General features: G+C 37.0%; 2 protein-coding genes across 2 annotated transcripts in view; both read left to right on the top strand.

Annotated features, from left to right (window-relative positions):
* The first annotated feature begins 719 nt into the window (after positions 1–719).
* On the top strand, positions 720–6672 carry Gimap7 (GTPase, IMAP family member 7). Its single transcript, XM_019206770.2, has 2 exons — positions 720–793; positions 5709–6672. The coding sequence occupies exon 2, from the start codon at positions 5737–5739 to the stop codon at positions 6613–6615; it is 879 nt and encodes a 292-aa protein (XP_019062315.1). The 5' UTR covers positions 720–793; positions 5709–5736; the 3' UTR covers positions 6616–6672.
* The window catches only part of Gimap4 (GTPase, IMAP family member 4), a 51223-nt gene continuing 29396 nt past the window's right edge, over positions 746–22572 (top strand). The window contains exon 1 of the mRNA XM_033763963.1: positions 746–793. The gene's annotated coding sequence lies outside the window, so the exon portion shown is untranslated. The remainder of the gene's footprint in view (positions 794–22572) is intronic.

Genomic DNA, 22572 nt, shown 5'->3' with positions numbered 1-22572 from the left:
GGGGATAGAACTCAGGTCCTCGCACTTGCAAGGCAGGCGGCAGAACCACTGAACTAAATTCCCTGCCCCTCTTTTATATTTTTTTTATTAGTAAGTTAAACTTTACATTTACCTTGCATCCAGCAGCAGAACAAGCTCTGAGCTTTTGCATGCATCTTTACCTGTCAGGTTATACATATTTTCAAACTTCAAAGAACAATGTAGAAAAACCAGAGAAACTATGGGGGTCATTAGCAGAATTCTCACCTTCCTTTTTTCCCACTTTTGTTTCCTAATGGTTTAGGCCCTTTTGGCTTTGTGCCTCAGTGGTGCTAATTTTTGAATGAGTAACTCAAGACCTTCCTGAAAGACTACAATTAAAAAAAAAATCCTTGTTGTACAATCACCAAGAAGCACCCCAGGCTCTATAGTTGGAGGCATTAAAGGTAAATACCTGTCTTCCTTCGTTCCCAAGTTAGCCATCAGGCTTCCATTCCACTTGGGTCATTTTAAAAGGCTTTCAAAAATCCAGCCCTGTATCCTGAAACAAAAAATACCGCTTTGAAAGTTTTAGTATTACAATAGTCACATAAACAAATTTCAACTTGGCAAAACTGAAGCACTCACTAAACTGTAGAGCCATATTTTTGTTTCTTAAGAGACAGCTTCTTGCTGGCTCCACCCAAATCAGTGTTTCCTGACTGAGAGGTTTTCAGAGGGGCAAACACTTTCATCTCACAGTTAAAAGCAGAAGCATCAGCTCAAAGACCTCCTTGGAGAAAACCTGAGAACTCATCAGCTCCTTCAAAAGAAGGTGAGCTTTGCCGAGAAGAGGATCCCAAGCCATGGAGCTGAGAGGGGCAGTTGGGGACAGGGCAGCTCTGTGTGGGTGGATTCTGGTCTGCAGGGGTTGGGGTGCTGTGCCAGCACTGTCCCAGGAAGGTGCAGCAGATGGTAGTGGTGGGGGTGAAGGGGATGTAAGGAGATTGCTTAGCATGGTGTCCATGCATCTTATATTTGATAGGATGAACAAATAACCTTCCACCAAATGCATGTGATAGACACAGAGCATTGCCTGGTAACTTTAATAAGAAAGTGGTGCCTTCCAGGCAGATTCTACCCTCTACAACATTAGAGATGGAACCTAGGGCCTTGAGCTTGCTAGGTAAGTGCTCTACTGCTGGCTCACATCCCCAGCCCTCAAGGCAAATTTTGTTTAGAGCTGGAAGGCAATACTGCTTTATGTAATGTGAGATTGTTAAATTAAGTATAAATGAATATAAGATGGTGCATGGTGGTCTGTATCTGAATTTTCTGTTTTTGTTACACAATTCTATGTGTCTAGTCAGCCACAACATCCTATTCTTTTTTTTTTTTTTTTTTTTTTTTTTTTTTTTTGGGGGGTATTTTTGGTAATGGGGATCGAACCCGGGACCTTGTACTTGCGAGGCAGGCAGTGGATCCACTGAAGTAAATCCCTGGCCTCATCCTATTCCTTTTAACTATGAAGACTGTAAGGACTTACTGTCAGATATGGGTACCTTTCTCTCTTTGTTCCTTTCCTTGGTGTCTTTTTTTTCATCCAAATAAATGGTATCATCAATTTCTTACCTCTAAAGAAAAAGGATGATTACAAAATGAAATTTGTATTTATTTAAAATTATTTAAACAAGTCTCTACTTGTTCCTATTTTATAAAATATTTCAGACAAGAATTAACATGAAACTTTGTCAAACATCTTTTCTGCATCGAATTTCATATGAATCTATTAATGGGATATAGCCTAACAATTGATATTATCTTATGCAATCACTTTAGTATTTCTGCAATAGATCTCTAACATAATGTATTCTTTGCTAGTATCTAATCATTCACTTAGGATTTTTGTATCAATATCCATAATAAGACATATCTGTAGTTTTTCTTTTTTAAATATTTTTTATTGGCACATTTTAGGTATACAATGCAGTTACATTAATCATTGGGATCTTGTACCTTTACATAACATATCTTGGTTCTTATTTTTCCCCATTCCTCTGCCCTTCCTTCCTCCCTCTACCCTTCCCTATTTACGACGACTTTGTTTCCATTTTTTCCTTTTTTCTTATTTTTTCTCTTCCCTTTTTACCTTTCCCCTACCTCTCCCATTTGCCCAATGCCTTCAGACCTTTTCTTCCTATTACAAAATATCAATTTTATATATATATATATTTTAAAATTGAATTTATTGGTACATTCTAGGTAGACAGTACAGTTACATTCATTACTGGGATCCTGTACCTTTACATGCCAGGTCTTGGTTCTCATTTTTTCCCCTTGTCCCCACCCTCCCTTCACCCTCCTCAATTATATATTTTGACCCTTATTTATACTTTTAGTTTATCATACCAGAGAAACTATATGGTATTTATACATGTGCGTCCTATTAATTTCACTTAAGAGTGTGTCCTCAATGCACATCTACTTAGCTATAAATGTCTCTAGTTTCTCATTCTTTATGGCTGAGTAGTACTTCATTTTATATAAAAAAAACCCCATCTTCTTTACCCAGTCTCCAGTTGATGGGCAATTGGGCTGTTTCCAAGTTTTAGCTATTACAAACTGTGCAGCTATAAACATAAGTGAGCATATATCACTGTGGTATGATGATTTTAATTCTTTTGGGAAGATACCCAGCAGAGGGATGGCTGGGTCAAATGGGACTTTCAATCCTAGTTGTTTGAGGTATCACCATATTGATTCCCACAGTGACTGTACCAGTCTGCCCTCCCACCAACAATGGAGAAGGGTTCCTTTCTCCCCAAAACCCCGCCAGCATTTGTTATTGGTTGATTTGTTGATACAAGCCATTCTTTCTGGGGTGAGATGGAATCTCAGTGTGTAGTTTTCTTTTTGGTAGAATCTTTTTGAATCAGTGTTTAACTTGTTTCATAAAAATAGTGTTAGCATTTCTACCTTTTTTCTTTTTGATGAATATGTAGCAATTATACATATTCATATGGCTCAATAATGATGTTTTGATCAAATTAGGGAAATTGGCATGTCCATCTCCTTATCATTTCTTTTTTAAATTATTTTTTCTTTTTTGGTACTGGGGACTGAAATGCAGGGCTTTGCACTTGCTAGGCAAGCAAGTCCTGCATTTGTTATTGGTTGATTTCTTGATAGCAGCCATTCTTTCTGGGCTGAGGTGGAATCTCAGCATTGTTTTCATTTGTGTCTCTCGAATGACCAGTGATGTTGAACTAGCACAAAGAATCAACAAGTGGGATCTCTTCTTATTCAAAAGCTTCTGCACAGCAAAAGAAACCACCAATAGCATGAAGAGACTGACAAAGGTCTACTTTCTAGAATATATAAAGAACATTAAAAAATCAGACCTTCCAAATTTAAAGACCCAGTAAAAAAATGGGCACTTGAAATAAAGATATTCTCAGATAAAGAAGTAGAAATAGCAAATAAACATACATTCAATATTTTTTAAAAAGCTCCTACATTTTAGAAACAACACGCAATACTAATTTTTCTGGGTCACTTACCAAAAAGTCCTCCAATTCCATCCACTTTTCTGAAAACAACAGGATTTCATCATTTATGACTTGCTATTATCATGACTTATTATCATTCCATTGTGTATATGCACCATGTTTTCATTATGCATTCATCTATTCATGGGGACCTAGGTGGATTTCTTATCCTGGCTATTATGAACAAGGCCACAACATATATGGGTGTGAAACATCTCTTTGGAATAGTGGCTTCGTTGTACTTAGATACAGCCCAAAATGAGATAGCTGGACCATAGGTAGGACTGTGTTTAGTTTTTTGAGGAACTTTCATTCTGCTCTCCAAAGTAGGTGTATTAATCTACATTCCCACAACAGTGCAGGATAGTTCTTTGCCCTCCACATCTTCACTCATGTTCCTTTTTGTCTTACTGATCATAGCCATTTGAACTGGAGTGAGATGATGTTTCACTATGGTTCTTATTTTTATTTATTTATTTTGGTTTTTTGAGACAGGGTCTCACTATGAAGTTGAGACTGACCTGGAATGCACTATGTAGCCCAGGCTGGTCTTGAACTCACAGCAATCCTCCTGCCTCAGCCTCCCAAGTGCTGGGATTACAGGTGTGCACCACCATGCCCGGCTTTGGTTTTGATTTTTATTTCTCTGATGACTAATGTTATTGAACAGTTTTTTTTTGTATATTTGTTGGCCACTTATATTTCTTCCTTTGAGAAATATCTGTTTAAATCATTTGCCAAATGAACAGCTTGCAAAGTTCCTCCAATTCTGCAAGTTGTCTCTCTGCTGTGTTGATGCTTCCTTTGTTGGGCAGGAGCTTATTAGCTCAATATAACACCATCCATCTATTTTTACTTTTGTTACTTGTGACTTTGGGGTCCTAGCCACAAAATCATTGCCAATACTAATATGTTAAGTGTTTCCCCTATGTTTTCTTCTAGTTGTTTTATGTCTTTGATCCATTCTGAATTAATTTTTGCTTAAGGTGAGAATTATGGGTCAGGTTCCAATGTTCTGCATGTGAATATCCAGGTTCCCAACACCATTTTACTGAAGAGATTGTCTTTTCTCCAGTGTGTTTTGGGCACTTTTGTTGAAAATAAGTAAAACTGTAGATGTATGGGTTTATTTCTGGGTCTCTATTCTGTTTCATTGCTCTGTGTGTCTGTTTTATGCCAGTGCCATGCTGTTTTGGTTGTTGTGGCTCTGTAGTGTATTTTGCAATCGGTGTTGTAATGCCTCCAGTTTTGTTTTTGTTGTTGTTCAGGATTGCTTTGACTAGCTGGAGTCTTTTGTACTTCCATAAATTTAGGATCATTTCTCTAGTTTTGTAAGAGTATCTTTGGTATTTTGATGGGAATTGGACTGAACTCATTATGTAGCTCCGGCTGCCCTTGAACTCACAATCACCCTGCCTTAGCTTCCTAAGTGGTAGGATTATGGGTGTGTACCACCACATCAGGTTTTCTTTTGTTTTTCGTACTTCCTTTGCTTCTATGATCATATTTCCACATCTCGCATATCAATGGACTCTATCATTTTTAAGAGATGACTTTCATAATCAAAGCCTTTCCCTGAAGACTACTCTGCTTTGGTTCTAGTTGGATACTGAGCATAGTTTTCCTATAGCTTCTTTGGCTATAACTGGTGGCAGTGGCAGTGGGCACAGGGATATGGGTGTGATTGTCCTTAGTCCTGGCATGAGCATTTGGGCAGGTGGCAGGGGCAGGGATGTGAATGCATTCGCCCTTGGTTCTGGCTTTGGGCACGGGCCAGCATATTGGCATGTGGTCTGGTGGTGGGAGTGGGGACATTCTTATATGATCAGGAACAGTTTAGCATTGAGATTATTAGATTTTTAAAAAGTTTAATACTGCTTGTTTGTGAAATCATCTAGGCCAGGTACTCCATTGTGCAGAAACTCTTTAATTTCTCTTTTATCGTTTACCGAGTTTTTTTTTTTTTTTGGTACTGGGGATTGAACTCAGGACCTTGTACTTGTGAGGCAGGCGGTGGAACCACTGAGCTAAATCCCCAGCCCACTTACCTAGTAATTGGACTGTCTTATATTTCTGTCTGTACTGAAATATACTTGGAAAATATAATGTTATGAATTTTCAGAGAGAGTGAGAAAGAGATAAAAGAGAATTGGGAATGGTTTCCATTACCTAAGTTGGCATTATCCTCTTTATTTCCTTAAGGTCTATCTAAGTGCCAAAATCGTTTTACATGAACATGGCTGAGCATCAGAACAATGCTCTGAGGATCGTTTTGGTTGGGAAAACTGGAAGCGGGAAAAGTGCCACAGGAAACACCATCCTTGGGAAACAAAAATTTATTTCTCGAGTTTGTGCCCAGGCTATTACCAAGACCTGTCAAAAAGAAACCAGAAAATGGAAGGGGAGAGACCTTGTTGTCGTCGACACTCCAGGACTCTTTGACACCAAGGAGAAGCTGAAAACCACGTGTGCAGAAATCAGCCGTTGTGTCATTGCTTCCTGCCCAGGGCCTCACGCCATCATCATGGTTATACAGCTGGGTCGCTACACAGAGGAAGAGCAGAAAACCATTGCCTTGATCAAGGCTGTCTTTGGGAAGGCAGCCATGAAACACATGATGGTCTTGTTCACTCGTAAAGATGAGCTGGATGGCAGTAGCCTAAATAACTTCCTGGTAGATGCAGATGTGAACCTAAAAAGCGTCATCAAAGAGTGTGGGGGCCGCTGCCTTGCCATTAACAACAAAGCAGGCCAGGATGAGAAGGAAGCTCAAGTGCAGGAGCTGGTGGAGATGCTAGAGAAAATGGTGCAGGACAACGAGGGGGCTTACTTCTCTGACGCCATCTACAAGGACATAGAGGAGAGGCTGAAGCACCAGGCAGAAAAATTGATGCAAATTTACATCGAACAATTAAATAATGAAATCAAATTAATCAAAGAGAGCAATAAACCAGAGCAAGAAAAGGAGAAAGATATAGAAGCTGTGAGGATGAAATTTGACGAAAAAATTAAAAATCTAAGGGAAGAAGCTGAAGGTTTTGTGTTTGACTATGTCTTAAATAAGATTATGAAAATCATTTCAAACATATGGCAGATGTTTTGGAAGTAATATAAATTTCATTCTTTCTTTGTAATTTGCTGTGATTTGTTAATATAGTATATTGTACTTTCCAAACATAACCGCAACAGTATCTCCCCACCTCCTGATATATTGTTCTAACTGGTAAATAAAAATTGTGTGTTTTTAATGAAATACTTACATCAAGGTAATGAATATACCCAGAGCCTTACGTTTCTTTTCTTTTGGTGCAGTGAAAACGATTTAAACTTTATTTTTTAAGCAAATCCCAAAAATACAGTACAGTATTAGCCAGCGTCACCATGTTACACATTAGACCTTCAGAATTTATTTTTCCTGTGTAAATGAATCTCTGTGTTCTGTGATGAATATTTTGTGTATCCCAACCCCTCTGTTTCTGAAAACGAACACTTCACTCTTTGCTTCTGCAAGTTTGATTTTTTTTAAGATTTGGCATATAGGTGACATTATGCAGTATTCATCTTTTTGTGCTTAGCTTACTTCATGTATCATAGTGTCCCCCAGGTTCATTGCTGCAAGTAGCAGGATCTTCTTTTTTAAAGGCTAAATAATATTCTATTGAACGAGCGTTTGCGCACACTTGAGTATGCGTGTGCACGCGTGCATGCGCACACACACACACACACACACCATTTCCTTGTCTATTCATTTGTCCACACATATCCTTGGGTTTCAATATCTTGTCTACTGTGAATAATGCTGGAATAAACATGGAATATACCTCAAAGTACCTATTTCATTTCCTCTGACTATTATCTTAGTCCATCAGGGCTGTTATAACAATGTATCATAAACCATGTAGCTTATCAACAACAGAAAGTTGTTTCTCACAATTGTGGAGGCTGAGACGTCTAAGATCTAAGCAGTCTAAGATCTGGTGGGGCCAGCTGTCTCACAGGCGGCCATCTTTTATACTCTAACCTCATGTGGCAAGGAGCAAGGAATCTTTTTTGAGACTTTCATTTATTATTAATTTTTTTCTTTTTATTGAGTTTATTGGTACATTCTAGGTATATAGTACAGTTACATTCATTACTGGGTTATTATTTTTGAGACAGGGTCTTCATATGCAGTTCAGGCTGGCCTTGAAGTGACAGCAATCTTCCCACCTCAGCCTGAGTGCTGGGATTACAGACCTTCACTACCACACCTGGATTTTGAGACTCTTATATGGAAACTAATGTTATTCGTGAGGGTTTTGCATCCTTATCACCCTCTCCCTCAGTGCTCTACATCTTAGTAACGTCTCCTCAGGAGGCATGAGATCAACACAGGTACTTTGGGGGCATATATACATTCAAATTGCAGGATAGCTCTTGGTACTGCAAAACTCAAGCGATTCTTTACTCATCAGCTTTTTGTTGCCATGCCTCAAATCAGAAAATAATTTAGAAGAGGAAAGGTTTATTTGGCTCATAGTTGCAAAGGTTTCCGTCCATGGTTGGCTGGCACCAAGGTAGAAACATCATGGTAGAATGGTGAGGTAGAGGACAGCTGCTTGCTTCATGGCAGCCAAGATGCAGAGAGAGAGGAAGGGAGGAGATACAGTCCCCAAGGCCACATTCCCCTTACCCGCTCATACCTCCATTGCCTATTCACTCCCTTTAACTAGTCCCTACCTCCCAATTCTCCATCACCCCCCTAAAATGCCATAGACTTGTGATCTCATCAATAGATTGATCAACTCATTAAGTTAGAGCACTTATAATCCAGTCATCTCTGGACATAACCTGCAGACACACCTAGAACTATGCTTTACTTACATTCTAAGGCATTTCTGGCATAAAAGGAAGATCAATTGATCACAACTGAGTCAGCTTGGCTAAAGTAGTACAACAATAGTAACAATAGCATCAAACACAGACTGGGAAATTACAAACTGTGACACTTAATAATTTTCAAACTTTAACCATAGGTACAAGATTTATAGTTAAATAACAAATTCTAAGACGAATCAGGAAATTATATACAGTAAATATCCACTCAATAGAGTGAGTTTATCGTAAGGGGAGAAAATTTAAAAGGGAGAAGAGGAAAAAATAGAAAAATAGAAAAAGAAAATGAGATTAGAAGCAAAGCTGAAGGACAAAGATTACCCAAACTGGGAAACTGGAGAAGACAAGAGGGAAGGAAAAAAAAAAAAGAACAAAATAAAACAAATCTAAATAAAAAAAATGTTCACACTCACAAATAATAAAAAGAAAAACCAAACAAACAAAATTATATTTTGTTTTGTTTTTGGTACCAGGGATCAAACTCAGGACCTTGCACTTGCAAGACAGGCACAGTGCCATTGGGGGGAAAAAAAGCAGAGAGAGAGAGAGAGAGAGAGAGACAGAGAGAGACAGAGAGAGAGAGAGGAGAGAGAGCGCAAAATTTCTCTGTAATTTCCAGACCTGTGGTTATCTTCTCGGGTCTACAGTTTTGTGGCAGTGTCCAATTTAAGGGATAACTCTGCTGTTGCTGGTAGAAAAAGGAGGTAGTCAGAGCCCAGATCTGTGTTGAATGATCACCAACAAGGTGGTAGTAGGATTAGGATGGGGTGCTGCTTCTGGGACTTTAAAATCCAGGGACACTCAGGCTGAACTTGGCCTCTTGTCAAAAGGTTGGAGCCCTAATTGTTCATCTCATAACACTCTGACTGTCTCTTGTTGGACTAGTTATATAGCTCCCTGGGCCTGGACGTCTCCTGTGGTTGCTCCTTACCTTAGTCACTATGGTAATATGACACTGGGATCCCTGAAATGAAGTCGACTCATGGCTGCTCTGAGTTCTAGGTTCTAGTTCTAGTTGTTCGATTGGACCATGTCCCTATTGCAAGAGCTCCTTCCCCAGTCCCTTTTTATCCTTCCTTTATCATTGTCTTTGTACTTTGCCTCACTCAGACAAAGGATACCATGGTATTTAAGTTTGTGTGTCTGGTTTATTTCTCTCCACATTAAATTTTCCAGGTGCATCCATTTTCCTACAAATATCTCAAATGTGTCATTCTTTACAGCCATATGATATAAAAATGTAAATACCACATTTATATACAAACCCCACATTTTCTTTATCCAATCATTGTTGATGGGTATACAGGCTGCTTCCAGGATTTAGCCATTATGAATTGTGTTCCTATAAACATTGGTGTGCATGTATCACTGTAGTATGATGACTTAAACTCTTTGGGGGAAGATCCTTAGCAGGCAGATGACTGGGTCACATGTGATTTCTAATTTCAGTTCTTTGAGAAGTCTCCATACCGGTTTCCATAATGGTTGTACTAGTTTGTATTCCCAGCAACAATGCAGGAGGGTTCTTTTTTCAACACAGACACATCAGCATTTGTTATTGTTTAATTTCCTAATGATTGCCATTTTTTCTGGAGTAAGATGGAATTTTAGCATTTTTAAAAATCTTCATTAAGTTTATCAGTACACTTTAGGTATACAATGCAGATACATTCATCACTGGGATCTTGTACCTCTACATGATGTATTTTGGTTATCTTTCCCTATTCCCAGCCCTCCCTTCACCCCCTCCACCCTTCCCTATTTACAAAGACATTGTTTCCATGTTTTTCCTTTTTACATAGTTTTCTTTTCCCTTTTTACCTTTCCCCCACCCTTCCACTTCCTCTACTCTTTTGACAATATCAATTATACATTTTGATCCTTATTTACACTTTTAATTTTTCACACCAGAGAAACTGGCATTTACACATGTGATTTGTTAATTTCACTTAAGAGTATGGCCTCAATGTGCATCCACTTAGCTATAAATGTCTCTAGTTTCTCATTCTTTATGCCTCAGTAGTACTCCATTTTATAGAAAGACCACATCTTTACCCTGTCTCCAGTTGATGGGCAATTTTAGCATCGTTTTAATTTGCATTTCTCTAATTGCCAGAGATGTTGAAGATTTTTTCATATATTTTTTTGTTTTGTGTTTTGGTACTGGGGATCGAACTCGGAACTCTGCTTGAGAGGCAGGTTGTGGAACCTTCTCATGTATTTGTTAACCATTTGTATTTCTTCCTCTGTGAAGTGTCTGTTCATTTATTTCTCTAGCCCATTTCTTGACTGGGTCTTTAATTTCAGGTGGTTTCATTTTCTTTTAGTTCTTTGTATATTGTATCTATTAGTTTTGAGGAGTAGTTGGCAAAATATGTTTGAGAAGTAGTTGGCAAAATTTTTTTCCCATTCTGTAGGTTGTCTTTTCATTCTACTGATTGATTCTTTTGCTATACTGAAGCTTTTTAGTCTGATATAATTCCATTTGTTGATTCTTGCTGCTATTTCTTGTGTAATTGAGGCTCTGCTAATTTTTAATTTAATTATGTTTATTGGTACATTTTAAGTATACATAATGATTATCATAGGGAATTTGTACCTGTACATGACATATCTTGATTATTATTTTTTTCCCATTCTCCTATCTCCCTTTAGCCCCACTTCTTCTCCTTATTTATAAAATGTTTTTTTCTATTGTTTTCCTTCTTTTCTCATTTTTTTCCTTTCCCTTCCTTTCTTTTCTGTGTTCCCCTCTCTAGCTCCCCTCCCCATTTGAACATTTTCTTCCTATTTAACAATATTTATTATACATTTTGGTCCTCATACCAAGGAAACAATGTGGTATTTACACATGAGGGTCTGATTTATTTCATTAAAGAGTATGGTCTCAAGGTGTATTCATTTAGCTAGACGTCTCCAGTTTATTTTTCTTTGTGGCTGAGTAGTGCTCCAGTGTATATATAAAAAAACACATCTTCTTTATCCACTCATTGGTTGATAGACATTTGGACTGTTTCCAAATTGGGACTGTTTAGCTATTACAAACTGTTCCAGTAAAGTATGCTGTTGGTACTTTGATTGGGACTGCATTGAATCTGTATAACAGTTTTGGAAGTATAGCCATTTTGACAATATTTGCCTATCCAAGAGCAGGGGACATATTTCCATGTTTTGATGTTCTCTTCAAGGTTGTATAGTTCTTTGTAGAGTCCTTTCACTTCCTTGCTTAGGTTAATTCCTAGATATTTCATTTTTCTTGATGCTATTGTTAATTATATTGTTTTCATAATTTCCTTCTCATCCCATTCAATGTTGGTTTCAAATGAATTTTAGGATTGTTTTCTCTAATTCTGTGAGACACACTGTTAAATTTTGATTGGAATTGTATTAAATCTGTATAACAATTTTGGAAGTATGGCCATTTTCACCATATTGGTTCTTCCTACCCAAGAACAAGGGATATCTTTTTATTTTCTGATATCATCTTTGATCTCTTTTTTTCATCTAGCTAAATGGGGTACATTTTACCTCCTTTGTTAGATTGATTCCTAGGTATTTCTTTTTTTCTTTAGGTACTGGGGATAGAACTTGGGTCCTTGCACTTGCAAGGCAGGCGGCAGAACAACTGAGCTAAATCCCCGGCGATTCCTAGGTATTTCATCTTTTATCGTGAAAAGCATTGTTTCCCTAATTCCTCTCTCAGTCAGTTTGTAACTTTTGAACAGGAAAGTTATTGATTCTTGTGTCGACTTTGTATCCAGCTACATTACTGAATTTGGTTATTAAATTTAGAAGTCTTTTGGTGGAGCTTTTGGGATCTTCTATGTAGAGTAACATGTAGTCCCCAAATAATGATAATTTAACTTCTTCCTTTTCTATCCTATTCCTTTTATATCTTTCTCTTGTTTAATTGCTATGGCTAATGTTTCCAGAACAATAATGAATACGAGTTGTGACAGCGGACATCCTTGTCTTGTTCCTGATTATAGAGTGAAAGCTTTCAGTTTTTGTCCGTTTAGTGTGACGTTGGCAGTTGGTTTGTCATAGATGGCTTTCATGAGATTGAGATAAAGACCATCTACTCCAGTTTTCTGCAGGTTTTTTTTTTTTTTCTAATCTTGACTGGGGGTTGGACTTTGTTAAACACCTTTTCTGTGCCTATTAAGATGATAATGTCTTTGGCTTTGTTAACATAGTGTATTACATTTATTGATTAGTGTATGTTGAACCATCCCTGCATACCAGGGATGAATTCTACTTGGTCAGAGTGTTGATCTTCTTGATTGCTGCATTCTGTTTGCCAGTATCTCATTGAGGACTGTTGTGTCTATGACCATTAAAGAGATTGATCTGTGTTTCTTTTTTTGGTTGAATGCCTCTCTGTTTTTGGAATCAACATAATGCTTGCATCCAGGAATGAATTTGGGAGTATTGCTTCCCTTTCAATTTCATTAATGAGTTTGAGAAGTAGTAGGCTTTTTTTTTTTTTTTTTTTTGGTACCGGGGATTGAACTTGATTCCTTGTACTTGCGAGGCAGGAGGCGGAACCACTGAGCTAAATCCCCAACCCTGTTGGTAGCCTTTTAATAATATCTTCATTTGTTGATTGATATTGGTTAATTCAGAATTTTTATATCTTCTTGATTTAGCTTTGGTAATTCATATGTATCCAGAAATATGTTCATTTTTTTCTATATTTTCCATCTCATTAGAATACGGGTTCTTAAAGTAGGTATTGATGATCTTCTGGACTTATGCAGGATCTGTTGTGATTTCACCCTTATCATTCCTAATTGCATGGATTTGAGTCTTTCCTTTTTTTGGCTAAGGGTTTGTCAGTTTTATTTAATCTTTCAAAGAACCAACTCTTTGATTCATTGCTTCTTTGCATTGTTTTCTTAGCCTCCATTGCATTAATTTCTGCTCTGATCTCTTTTTTTCTTTTAAATGGAATTTATTGCTACATTCTAGGTAGATAGTACAGTTACATTCATTACTGGGATCTTGTACCTTTACATGCCAGGTCTTGGTTCTCATTTTTTCCCCTTGTCTCCACCCTCCCTTCACCCCCTCCTCCCTTTTAAACATTTTAATTCCATTTTTACATTTTCTCATATTTTTTTCCTTTTCCCTTATTCCCCTTTCACTATCCTTCTCACTGTCCCTACACCTTTGGTCCTTTTCTTTCTATTTCACATTGCTAATTGTCCCATTAGGATCTTGAGTACTATTTTAGTTTTTTACACCAGAGAAACGATTTGGTTTTTGCATATGTGTGACTTATGTATTTCACTTAGTAGTATATCCTCAAAATGTACCCGTTTACCTATGAATGAATCTACTTTCTCATTCTTTATGGCTGTGTAGTATTCCATTTTAGAGAAAAACCACATCTTCTTTATCCAGTTTCCAAGTGATGGGCAGATGGGCTGTTTCCAAGTTTTAGCTATTACAAAGTGTGCCGCTATAAACATGGGTGCGCATATATCACTGTGGTATGATTCTTTTAATTCTTTTGGAAAGATACCCAGCAGAGGGATGGCTGGGTCAAATGGAACCTCTAATCCTAGTTCTGTGAGGTATCTCCATATTGATTTCCATAGTGGTTGCACCAGTCTGCACTCCCACCAACAACTGAGAAGTGTTCCTTTCTCCCCACAACTGCACCAACATTTGTTATTGTGTGATTTCTTGATAGCAGCCATTCTTTGTGGTTTTAGGTGAAATTTCAGTGTTGTTTTCATCTGCATCTCTCGAATGACCAGTGATGTGGAGCACTTTTTCATGTATTTACTTGCTGCTTTTATTTCTTTGTCTGAAAAATGACTGTTCATTTCAGATGTCCATTTTAGAATTCAGTCTTTATATTTGGGGGTGCTGGTTGTTTTGAGTTCTTTATGTATTTTAGATAATAGTCCTTTGTCTGAGGAGTAGCTGGTAAAAAGTTTTTCCCACATTGTAGGTTGTCTCTTAGTTCTGTTGATGGTTTCTTTTGCAGTGCAGAAGCTTTTTAATAAGGTGAGATCCCAGTTGTTGATTCTTTCTGCTAGTTCCTGTGCTACTGAGGATTTGTTCATAAAGTCTTTTCCTATGCCAGTGTCTTCAAGAGTTCTGCCTAACTTATCTTCCAGCAAGTTTATTGTTTCTGTTTTAATATTTAGATATTTAATCCACTTGGATTTTAATTTAGTGCATGGTGACAGATGGGGTCTAGTTTTAATCTTTTTCAGGTTGAGATCCAGTTTTTCCAACACCATTTATTAAAGAGGCTATCTTTCCTCCAGTGGGGACTGTCAGCTCCTTTGTCAAAGATGAGGTAGTTGAGTGCATCTATAGTTGTTTTTGTGTCTTCCAATCTGTTCCACTGATCCTCGGGTCTGTTTCTTTGCCAGTACCATGCTGTTTTTATCACAGTGGCTTTGTAGTATAGTTTCAAATTGGGAATTGTTATACCCACTGCCATGTGTCTGTTGCCTAGGGTGGCTTTTGCTATTCTAGGTCTCTTATGGTTCCAAATGAATTTTTGGATTCTTCTTTCTAGTTCTGTGAAGTATAGTGTTGGGATTTCAATTGGCATTGCATTGAATCTGTATAGCAGTTTTGGTAGTACGGCCATTTTCACTGTGTTGATTCTTCCTACCCAGGAGAAGGGGACATCTTTCCATTTTCTTATATCCTCCTCAATTTCTTTTTTCAGAGTGCTGTAGTTTTCAGTGTAGAGGTCTTTTTTTTGCTTCTTTTGTTAGATTGATTCCCAGATACTTCATTTTTTGGGGGTGCTATTGTGAAAGGAATTGTTTCCCTAATTTCTTTCTCAGTGAGTCTGTTATTTGTGTACAAGAAGGCTATTGATTTTTGGGTGTTGACCTTGTATCCAGCTACTCTGCCAAAAGTGTCAATTAAGTTGAGAAGTCTTTTGGTGGAGTTTTTTGGGTCTTCCATGTAGAGTATCATATCATCAGCAAATAATGACAGTTTAACTTCTTCCTTTCCTATTTTTATTGCTTTAATTTCTTTCTCTTGTCTAATTGCTATGGCTAATGTTTGCAGAACTATATTGAAGAGGGATGGTGATAGTGGGCATCCTTGTCTTGTTCCTGATTTTAATGTTTTTGGCCATTTAATATGATGTTGGCTGTTGGTTTATCATAGATAGCCTTTATTAATTTGAGACATAGAGCATCTATTCCAATTTTTTGCAGAGTTTTTATCATGAATGAGCGTTGAACTTTGTCAAATGCTTTTTCTGCATCTATTGAGAGGATCATGTGGTTCTTGTCCTTGACTTTGTTAATATAGTGTATTATATTTAGCAATTTATGTATGTTGAACCATCCTTGCATCCCTGGAATAAATCTGACTTGGTCAGGATGTATGATCTTCTTGATGATCCTATGTGTTCTGTTTGCTAGTATCTTATTGAGGATTTTTGCATCTATATTCATTAAAGAGATTGGCCTGTAGTTCTCATTTTTAGTTACATCTTTCCCAGGTTTGGGAATCAAAGTGATATTTGCTTCCAGGAATGAATTTGGAAGTATTGCTTCTCTTTCAATTTCATTGAAAAGTCTGAAGAGTAATGGCAGTAGATCTTCTCTAAATGTCCTGTAAAATTCAGCAGTGAATCCATCAGGACCTGGGCTTTTCTTTGTTGGTAAGTTTTTAATTACATTTTCAATTTCACTGATTTTGATTGGGGTGTTTAAAATGTTTTTACCTTCTTCGTTCAACTTTGGTAATTCATAAGTATCTAGAAATCTGTCCATTTCTTCTGTGTTTTCCATTTTATTAGAGTACAGGTTCTTGTAGTATGTATTAATGTAATGATCCTCTGGATTTCTGTGGGATCTGTTGTGACTTCGCCTTTTTCATTCCTGATTGCATGAATGTGAGCCTTTTTTTTTTCTTTTTTTGATAAGGTTTGCTGAGGGTTTATCAATTTTGTTTATTCTTTCAAAAAACCAAGTGTTTGATTCATTTATTTTTTGTATTGTTTCTTAGTTTCCATTGCATTGATTTCTGCTCTAATCTTTATAATTTCCTCTCTTGTTCGAGCTTTGGGTTTTTCTTGCTCTTGTTTTTCTAGGAGTCTAAGAGTTATTGTTAGGTTGTTTATTTGTGAGAGAGCTTGCTCTGTTTTCCTAATGTGGGCATTCAGTGCTATGAATTTTCCATGTAGAACTGCTTTCATTGTGTCCCATAGATTCCTGTATGTTGTATTGGTGTTTTTGTTTATTTGTAAAAACTGATTTCTTCTTTGATTTCCTCTGTGATCCACTGATTGTTCAGGAGAGTGTTGTTCAATTTCCATGTGTTTGTGAAGTTCCTATGGTTTCTTATGCTATTGATGTCCAGCTTTATTGCACTGTTATCTGATAGTATATAGGGAATAACTTCAATTCTTTTGCATTTATTCAAATCTGTTTTGTGAGCTAGTATGTGATCTATCTTGGAGAATGAACCATGTACAGCTAAAAAGAATGTATATTCTGATTTTGTGGGGGTGGAACACTCTATAGATATCTAATAAGTCCCTATGTTCAAAAGCTTTGTTCAGTTCTAGTATTTCATTATTGATTTTTTGCCTAGATGATCTGTCTATTTGTGAGAGTGGGGTATTCAGATCCCCCACTACAATTGTATTAGTGGTTATTTGGTTTTTCATGTTACTTAATATTTGTTTTATATAGTTGGGGGCATTTATATTTGGTGCATATATGTTTATGATTGTCATTTCTTCCTCTTGAATTGTTCCATTTACAAGAATGTAGTGGCCTTCTTTGTCTCTCTTAATCAGTTTTGGTTTGAAGTTTGCTTTGACTGTGAATAAGATTGCTACACCTGTTTTTTTCTGGGCTCCTGTCGCATTCAGAATTGTTTTCCATCCTTTCACTTTTAGTCTATGGGCTTCTTTTTGCACTAGGTGTGTTTCTTGTATACATCATATTGTTGGATTTTGCTTCTTAATCTATTCTGCCAATCTATTTCTCTTGATTGGTGAATTGAGGCCATTGATATTGATAGTTATAACTGATATGTACTGACTTATTATTGTCATGTTATTGTCCTTTCGTTGACTCTTTTTTTATTTTTTTGTCCTCTCCTTTTAGTTTCTTGCATTGGCTATTTGATTTGCTCTGTTGGGCCTCCTGGTGTTGTGATCTTCATTGTCTTTTTCTAGGATATTGTTTAAAATTCTTTGTAGTTCTGGTTTAGTATTCATTAAGTTTCTCAAGTGTTCTTTGTCATGAAGTATCTTATTTCTCCACCCATTTTGAAAGAGAGTTTTGCAGGATACATCAGTCTTGGTTGTGGGTTGTTTTCTTTTAGGAATTGAAATACCTCACTCCAGGCTCTCCTTGACCTGAGGGTTTGTGTTGAAAAGTCTGCTGTGATTCTGATGGGCTTTCCTTCTCATGTGATTTGTTTCTTTTCTCTTATTGCTTGTAGTCTTTTGTTCTTCTGTTTGGTTTCTGGGATCTTGATTATTATATGTCTAGGTGTAGATTATTTTTTTTTATCATGGCTAGTTGGTGTCCTATATACCTTGCTTATCTGTGTGTCTAATTCTTCTCCTCTGTTTGGGAAGCTTTCTGTCATTAATTCTTTGAACAGCTTTTTTAAGTCATTTGCATTTTTTCCTGGTACTTCATGAATTCCTATCAGTCTTATGTTATTCTTCTTTGCATCATCTAGGAGTTGTTGGATCGATTTCTCATGATCCCTTACTGTTTTTAAGAGCCCTCTCTTTTCATGGTCACTGTCTGCGATCCTATCTTCTATATCTGAGATTCTATCTTTGTAATCTTATTTGGTTGCGTATGCTTTCAATAGAGTTTTTAATCTCTTGTATATCTTTTTGAATCTGTTTAATGGATTTCATTTCTTTACTATGTTGGACATTCATTGTTTCCATTTCTTTCTTATGCTGGGCCTTCATGGCTTCTATTATGTTCCTAAGCTCATCTATTTGTTTTTGTCAGTTTCTGTTCTGGAGTCTTGAATCATGTCTTTCATTTTGCTCACCATCTCTATGGTTATCTGGGAAATAATTTCTGTTTTGAATTTTTCTAGAGCTTGATTGATCAGTTTTTTTACTTCCTGTGCTGTGAGTTCTGAGTGTCCTGGAGGTTCACTATCTGATTTTTCATCCTCCTTTGCCCTACTGTTTTCCATTGGTGGACTGGAAGTCTGTTTTTGTGGCTTGCTTAAGTGTTTTCTCATCTTTATTTTTGCTGTTGGGTTGCCTTTGATTCAATCTCTGGTCATTAAATCTTCATGATATCATTGTGTCCCAGTCTTTGATTCTCTAATGACTTATAGACATTCTCATCTTCATAATTGAGAAAACAACTCATCAAATCAATCCTTATCCTTTATCCCTATCGATACAATCAGGAACATAATAGGATCAATCACCACCCTTTATAGCCTGCCATGCCTCTGCAGAGTGCATCTAAGGACTGGCTCAGTGAGGGAATCTAATAGCCGGGGGTGGGGGGCAACGGTGCTCAGGGCGCCCACGCAGCTACCCTCCTGGTGCTGTGTCAGAGCCAATCAGTGGCAGCTGCTGGAAATGGCATGGCTCCAGAGGAGGACTGTAGTATGGGCAGGACTGCACAGCAGAAGTGGCTCTGAGTCCAAGCCGGGCTGCTCTGATCTTTATACTTCTCTCATACAAGCTTTGGGCTTGACTTCCTGATCTTTTTTTTAGAAGCTTGAGGTTCAATATTAGATTATTTATGCCACCTGCCCCTCAAGCAAAAGCTCCTGAGTTCAATCCCTGGTACCCCCCATAAAAATGTTAGGTTACTTGTTTTTCTGTTACAGGAATTCATTGCTATAAATTTTCCTTGTAGGACTGCTTTCATTGCAGCCCATAAGTTCTGGTGTGCTGTGTTAGCATATTCATTTAATTGTAGAAACTGTCTAATTTCTTCTTTAATTTCATCTGTGACCCATTGGTTAGCCAGGAGGGTGTTATTTAATTTCCAAGTATTTATGAATTTCTTGTGGTTTCTTCTGCCATTGATTTTCAATGCACTATGGTTTGATAATATATGTGGGGTAATTTCAATTCCTTTACATTTACTAGAAGCATGTTCTATGGGCTAGTATGTGGTCTATTTTGGAGAATGTTCATGTGCACATGAGGAGAATGTGTGTTGCAATGTTGTGGGATGGAACATTCTGTAGACATCTACTAAGTCTATGTGTTAAAAAATTTGGTTCAGTTCTGATGTATCATTGTTGCTATTTTCTGGTTGATCTGTGTATTTGTTACAGTGGGGTATGGAGGACCCCCATTACAATTGTATTAATGCTTATTTGATTTTTGATTTCTTTTGTTTTTGTTTTTTGAGACAGAGTCTCACTATGTAGTTGAGACTAACCTGGAACTCACTATGTAGCCCAAGCTGTTCTTGGACAAAAAAACTTCAGGACTGTATTTGTGACTAATTGTATAACAGGTTATTTTAGTTTCTGTTCTGTGGAAAGTGTAAAGCATTCCAACAAAGGGTTTTAGTGTAGACTTTTTTTTTTTTTTTTGCATCCATGCTGTTGATTGCCAAATGTAATAGTCTGATCATGATGATGAATAATTGTGTCTTTTAAAAAAGAAAAACCCAGGGCCAGGAAATTTAGCTCAGTGGTGCTGCCACCTGCCTTGCAAGTGCAAAGCCCCAAGTTTGATTGTCAGTACAAAAAAAAAAAAAACAAAAACAAAAATACAGCAGTTGGAAGAGATTAATGATGCTTCCTAGTTGGTGTCCAGGAGCAAAGAGGTAGCTTTTATTTTTCCTTTAACTGGTGTGTAGTGACCTTTGTCCTGCTAATCAGTTTTAATTTGAGATTTACCATGTCAGATATTAGAATTGCTACCCCTGCTTGCTTCCAGGGTTCTGGTGCATGAAATGTTTTTCCATCCTTTAATTTTTAGTCTATGAATATCTTGTTTTATTTTTGTATTTTTGGTACTGGGGATCGAACTCGGGTCCTTGTGCTTAGTCTATGAATACCTTTTTGAATTAGATGAGTTTCTTGAATCCCACAGATTCCTGGATTCTGTTTTTTGATCCAGACTGTCAATCTGTGTCTTTTGATTGGAGAGTTGAGGCCAGACACATTGAGAGATATTACTGAGATGTATTGATTATTTACTACCATTGCTTTCTTTATGTGTTGGTGATTCCTTTTTTTTCTTTTCCTGATGTTTTCTGTTGCTGTTTACCCATAGACCTCACTAGGTTCCTCTGTGTTTTTAGATGTGTCCAATTCATTGTTTCTTTTGAGAATATTCTTGAATATTTTCTCTAGATCTGGTTTAGCACTCATAGATCTTCTAAGTTGGTCTTTTTCATGGAAATATCTTATTTCTTATTTCTTAATCTTATCTATTTTGAAGGATAATGGTACTGAGTAAATTAATCTAGGTTGAGTGTTATTTGCTCGGAGGACTTGAAATACTTCACTGCATGCTTTTCTAACCTTCAGGGTTTGTGCTGAGATGTCTGCTGTGATTCTAATTGGCTTACCTTTGTATGTAATTTTTTTGTGTTTCTCTGGCTACCTTTAAAATTCTGTTTTAAAGAACTTAATAAGAATATGCCATGGTCAGCTTCTCCTTTCATCATAATTGTTTGGTGGTCTGTAAGTGTCATTACTTGTATTTAAAAATTGTTTCTTATATTTGAGAAATTTTCTTCTGTAATTTCTATAAGTATGTTAGTGGATTCATCTGTGAAATCTTCTAGATTTTTCTCTAACTCTGACTAGTCTTGGATTGGTGAGCCCTCTCTTGGTCTAGTATTTCTTTTTTGGCTTCTTTGATCTCTTTATCATAATTCATTATTTTGTCCTCAATATCAGGCACTCTGTCTTCACATTGGTCATTTCTGCAATGTATGCATTTTATACTGTTTTTTTTTTTTTTAATTTCAGGTATTTCTGTCAGGTATTTTTCAGGATTCCATATCCTTGTTAAAATTGTCATTTAAATTTTGAACTGTTTTGGTTAGCTCATCCAGTTTTTTATCCATTTCCCTCAAATTAACCATCGGCATGTTAAATGTACTTGCTGTAAACTTTTGGTTAATTTACTCTTTGAGCTCACCTATTTTTTTTTTTTTTTCATCTCTTCAAAGAACTTTTCATAGATTTCTGCTGTCTGGTATTTGTTTTCTTCTCCCTTTGTGATCCCTTGTTCTACCTTGGGGTGTTAGGGGAGGTTCAGAGATCTATTTCCTTGTTTCCCCTTCTCCTCCTTGTATATACTTTCTAAAAATTATATATGTCCCTCTCTTTTTTCTCTCCCCTTTTGTTTGAGAAGGGGTTACTGCAGGTTGAGGGCTAGAGAAGTGAGGAGAGTGTGTGCCTTATATGAAGATTTTTAGTAGGATGTTGTCTCCCTGTGAATAATTTTCAGCTTTCTATGTCCAGTGCTAGTGTTTATTCCTTCTGCCATTTACTTTAAGTGATTTCAAATCTTTTCTTATGTTTTGCTGAAAGAATTGTTTCAATTTATAATGGGATCCAAAGATTCAATCTTACAACACTTCTATATGATAGTCCTTGAAGTTACTCTCCCCCCTTTGTCTATTCCCTATGCAAATTATGACTGTTTATTATTTGTGGTTGCTCTGCAGTGAGGTAGATGAAGAGGGGTAAGGAGAGTGGGTGTGTTTGGATGAGTAGTGTTAGGTACTAAAGGGGAGGTTTGAAAAGGAGACTCATGGTAGATGAGAAGCGAAGATTGGTGATGCTTCTGATTTTATTGGAGTACTTTTAGTTGAAGGTATAGTATTGAGAGCTTCCAGAGGATATTTTGTGAGGGTAAAGGCAACATATGGGAGAAGGGGACTTCACTTTGTGATTGAGGAAGGCTATGTGGTTATCAGAATTTACTGATAGGGAGGACAATAAGCTAGATAAGATATCAAACAGCCAAAGGCTTAGGATGAGGAGGATCAAGGAACTATACTAATGAAGATAGGAGTGACCAGGAAGAGCTAAGTGATGAATTAAAAGACTTGGGAGGAGGAGGAGTTTATGTGTTTGGAAAAAGAATGAAGAAATATGTTAATAAAGAAAGAAAGTGACAATTTAAAAGTAGAGATGTTCATTGTAGTTCACAGTCTCAGACGTTTCACACCATGATCAGCTGGCTTCAAGGCAGAAATGGAATGGTAGA

Source organism: Fukomys damarensis, unplaced genomic scaffold (assembly GCF_012274545.1).
Source record: "Fukomys damarensis isolate Sample0158 unplaced genomic scaffold, DMR_v1.0_HiC HiC_scaffold_16, whole genome shotgun sequence".
Classification (NCBI taxonomy): Eukaryota; Metazoa; Chordata; class Mammalia; order Rodentia; family Bathyergidae; genus Fukomys; species Fukomys damarensis.
Note: the sequence above shows the minus strand (reverse complement) of the source record. Positions and strands in the feature narration are given on the sequence as shown.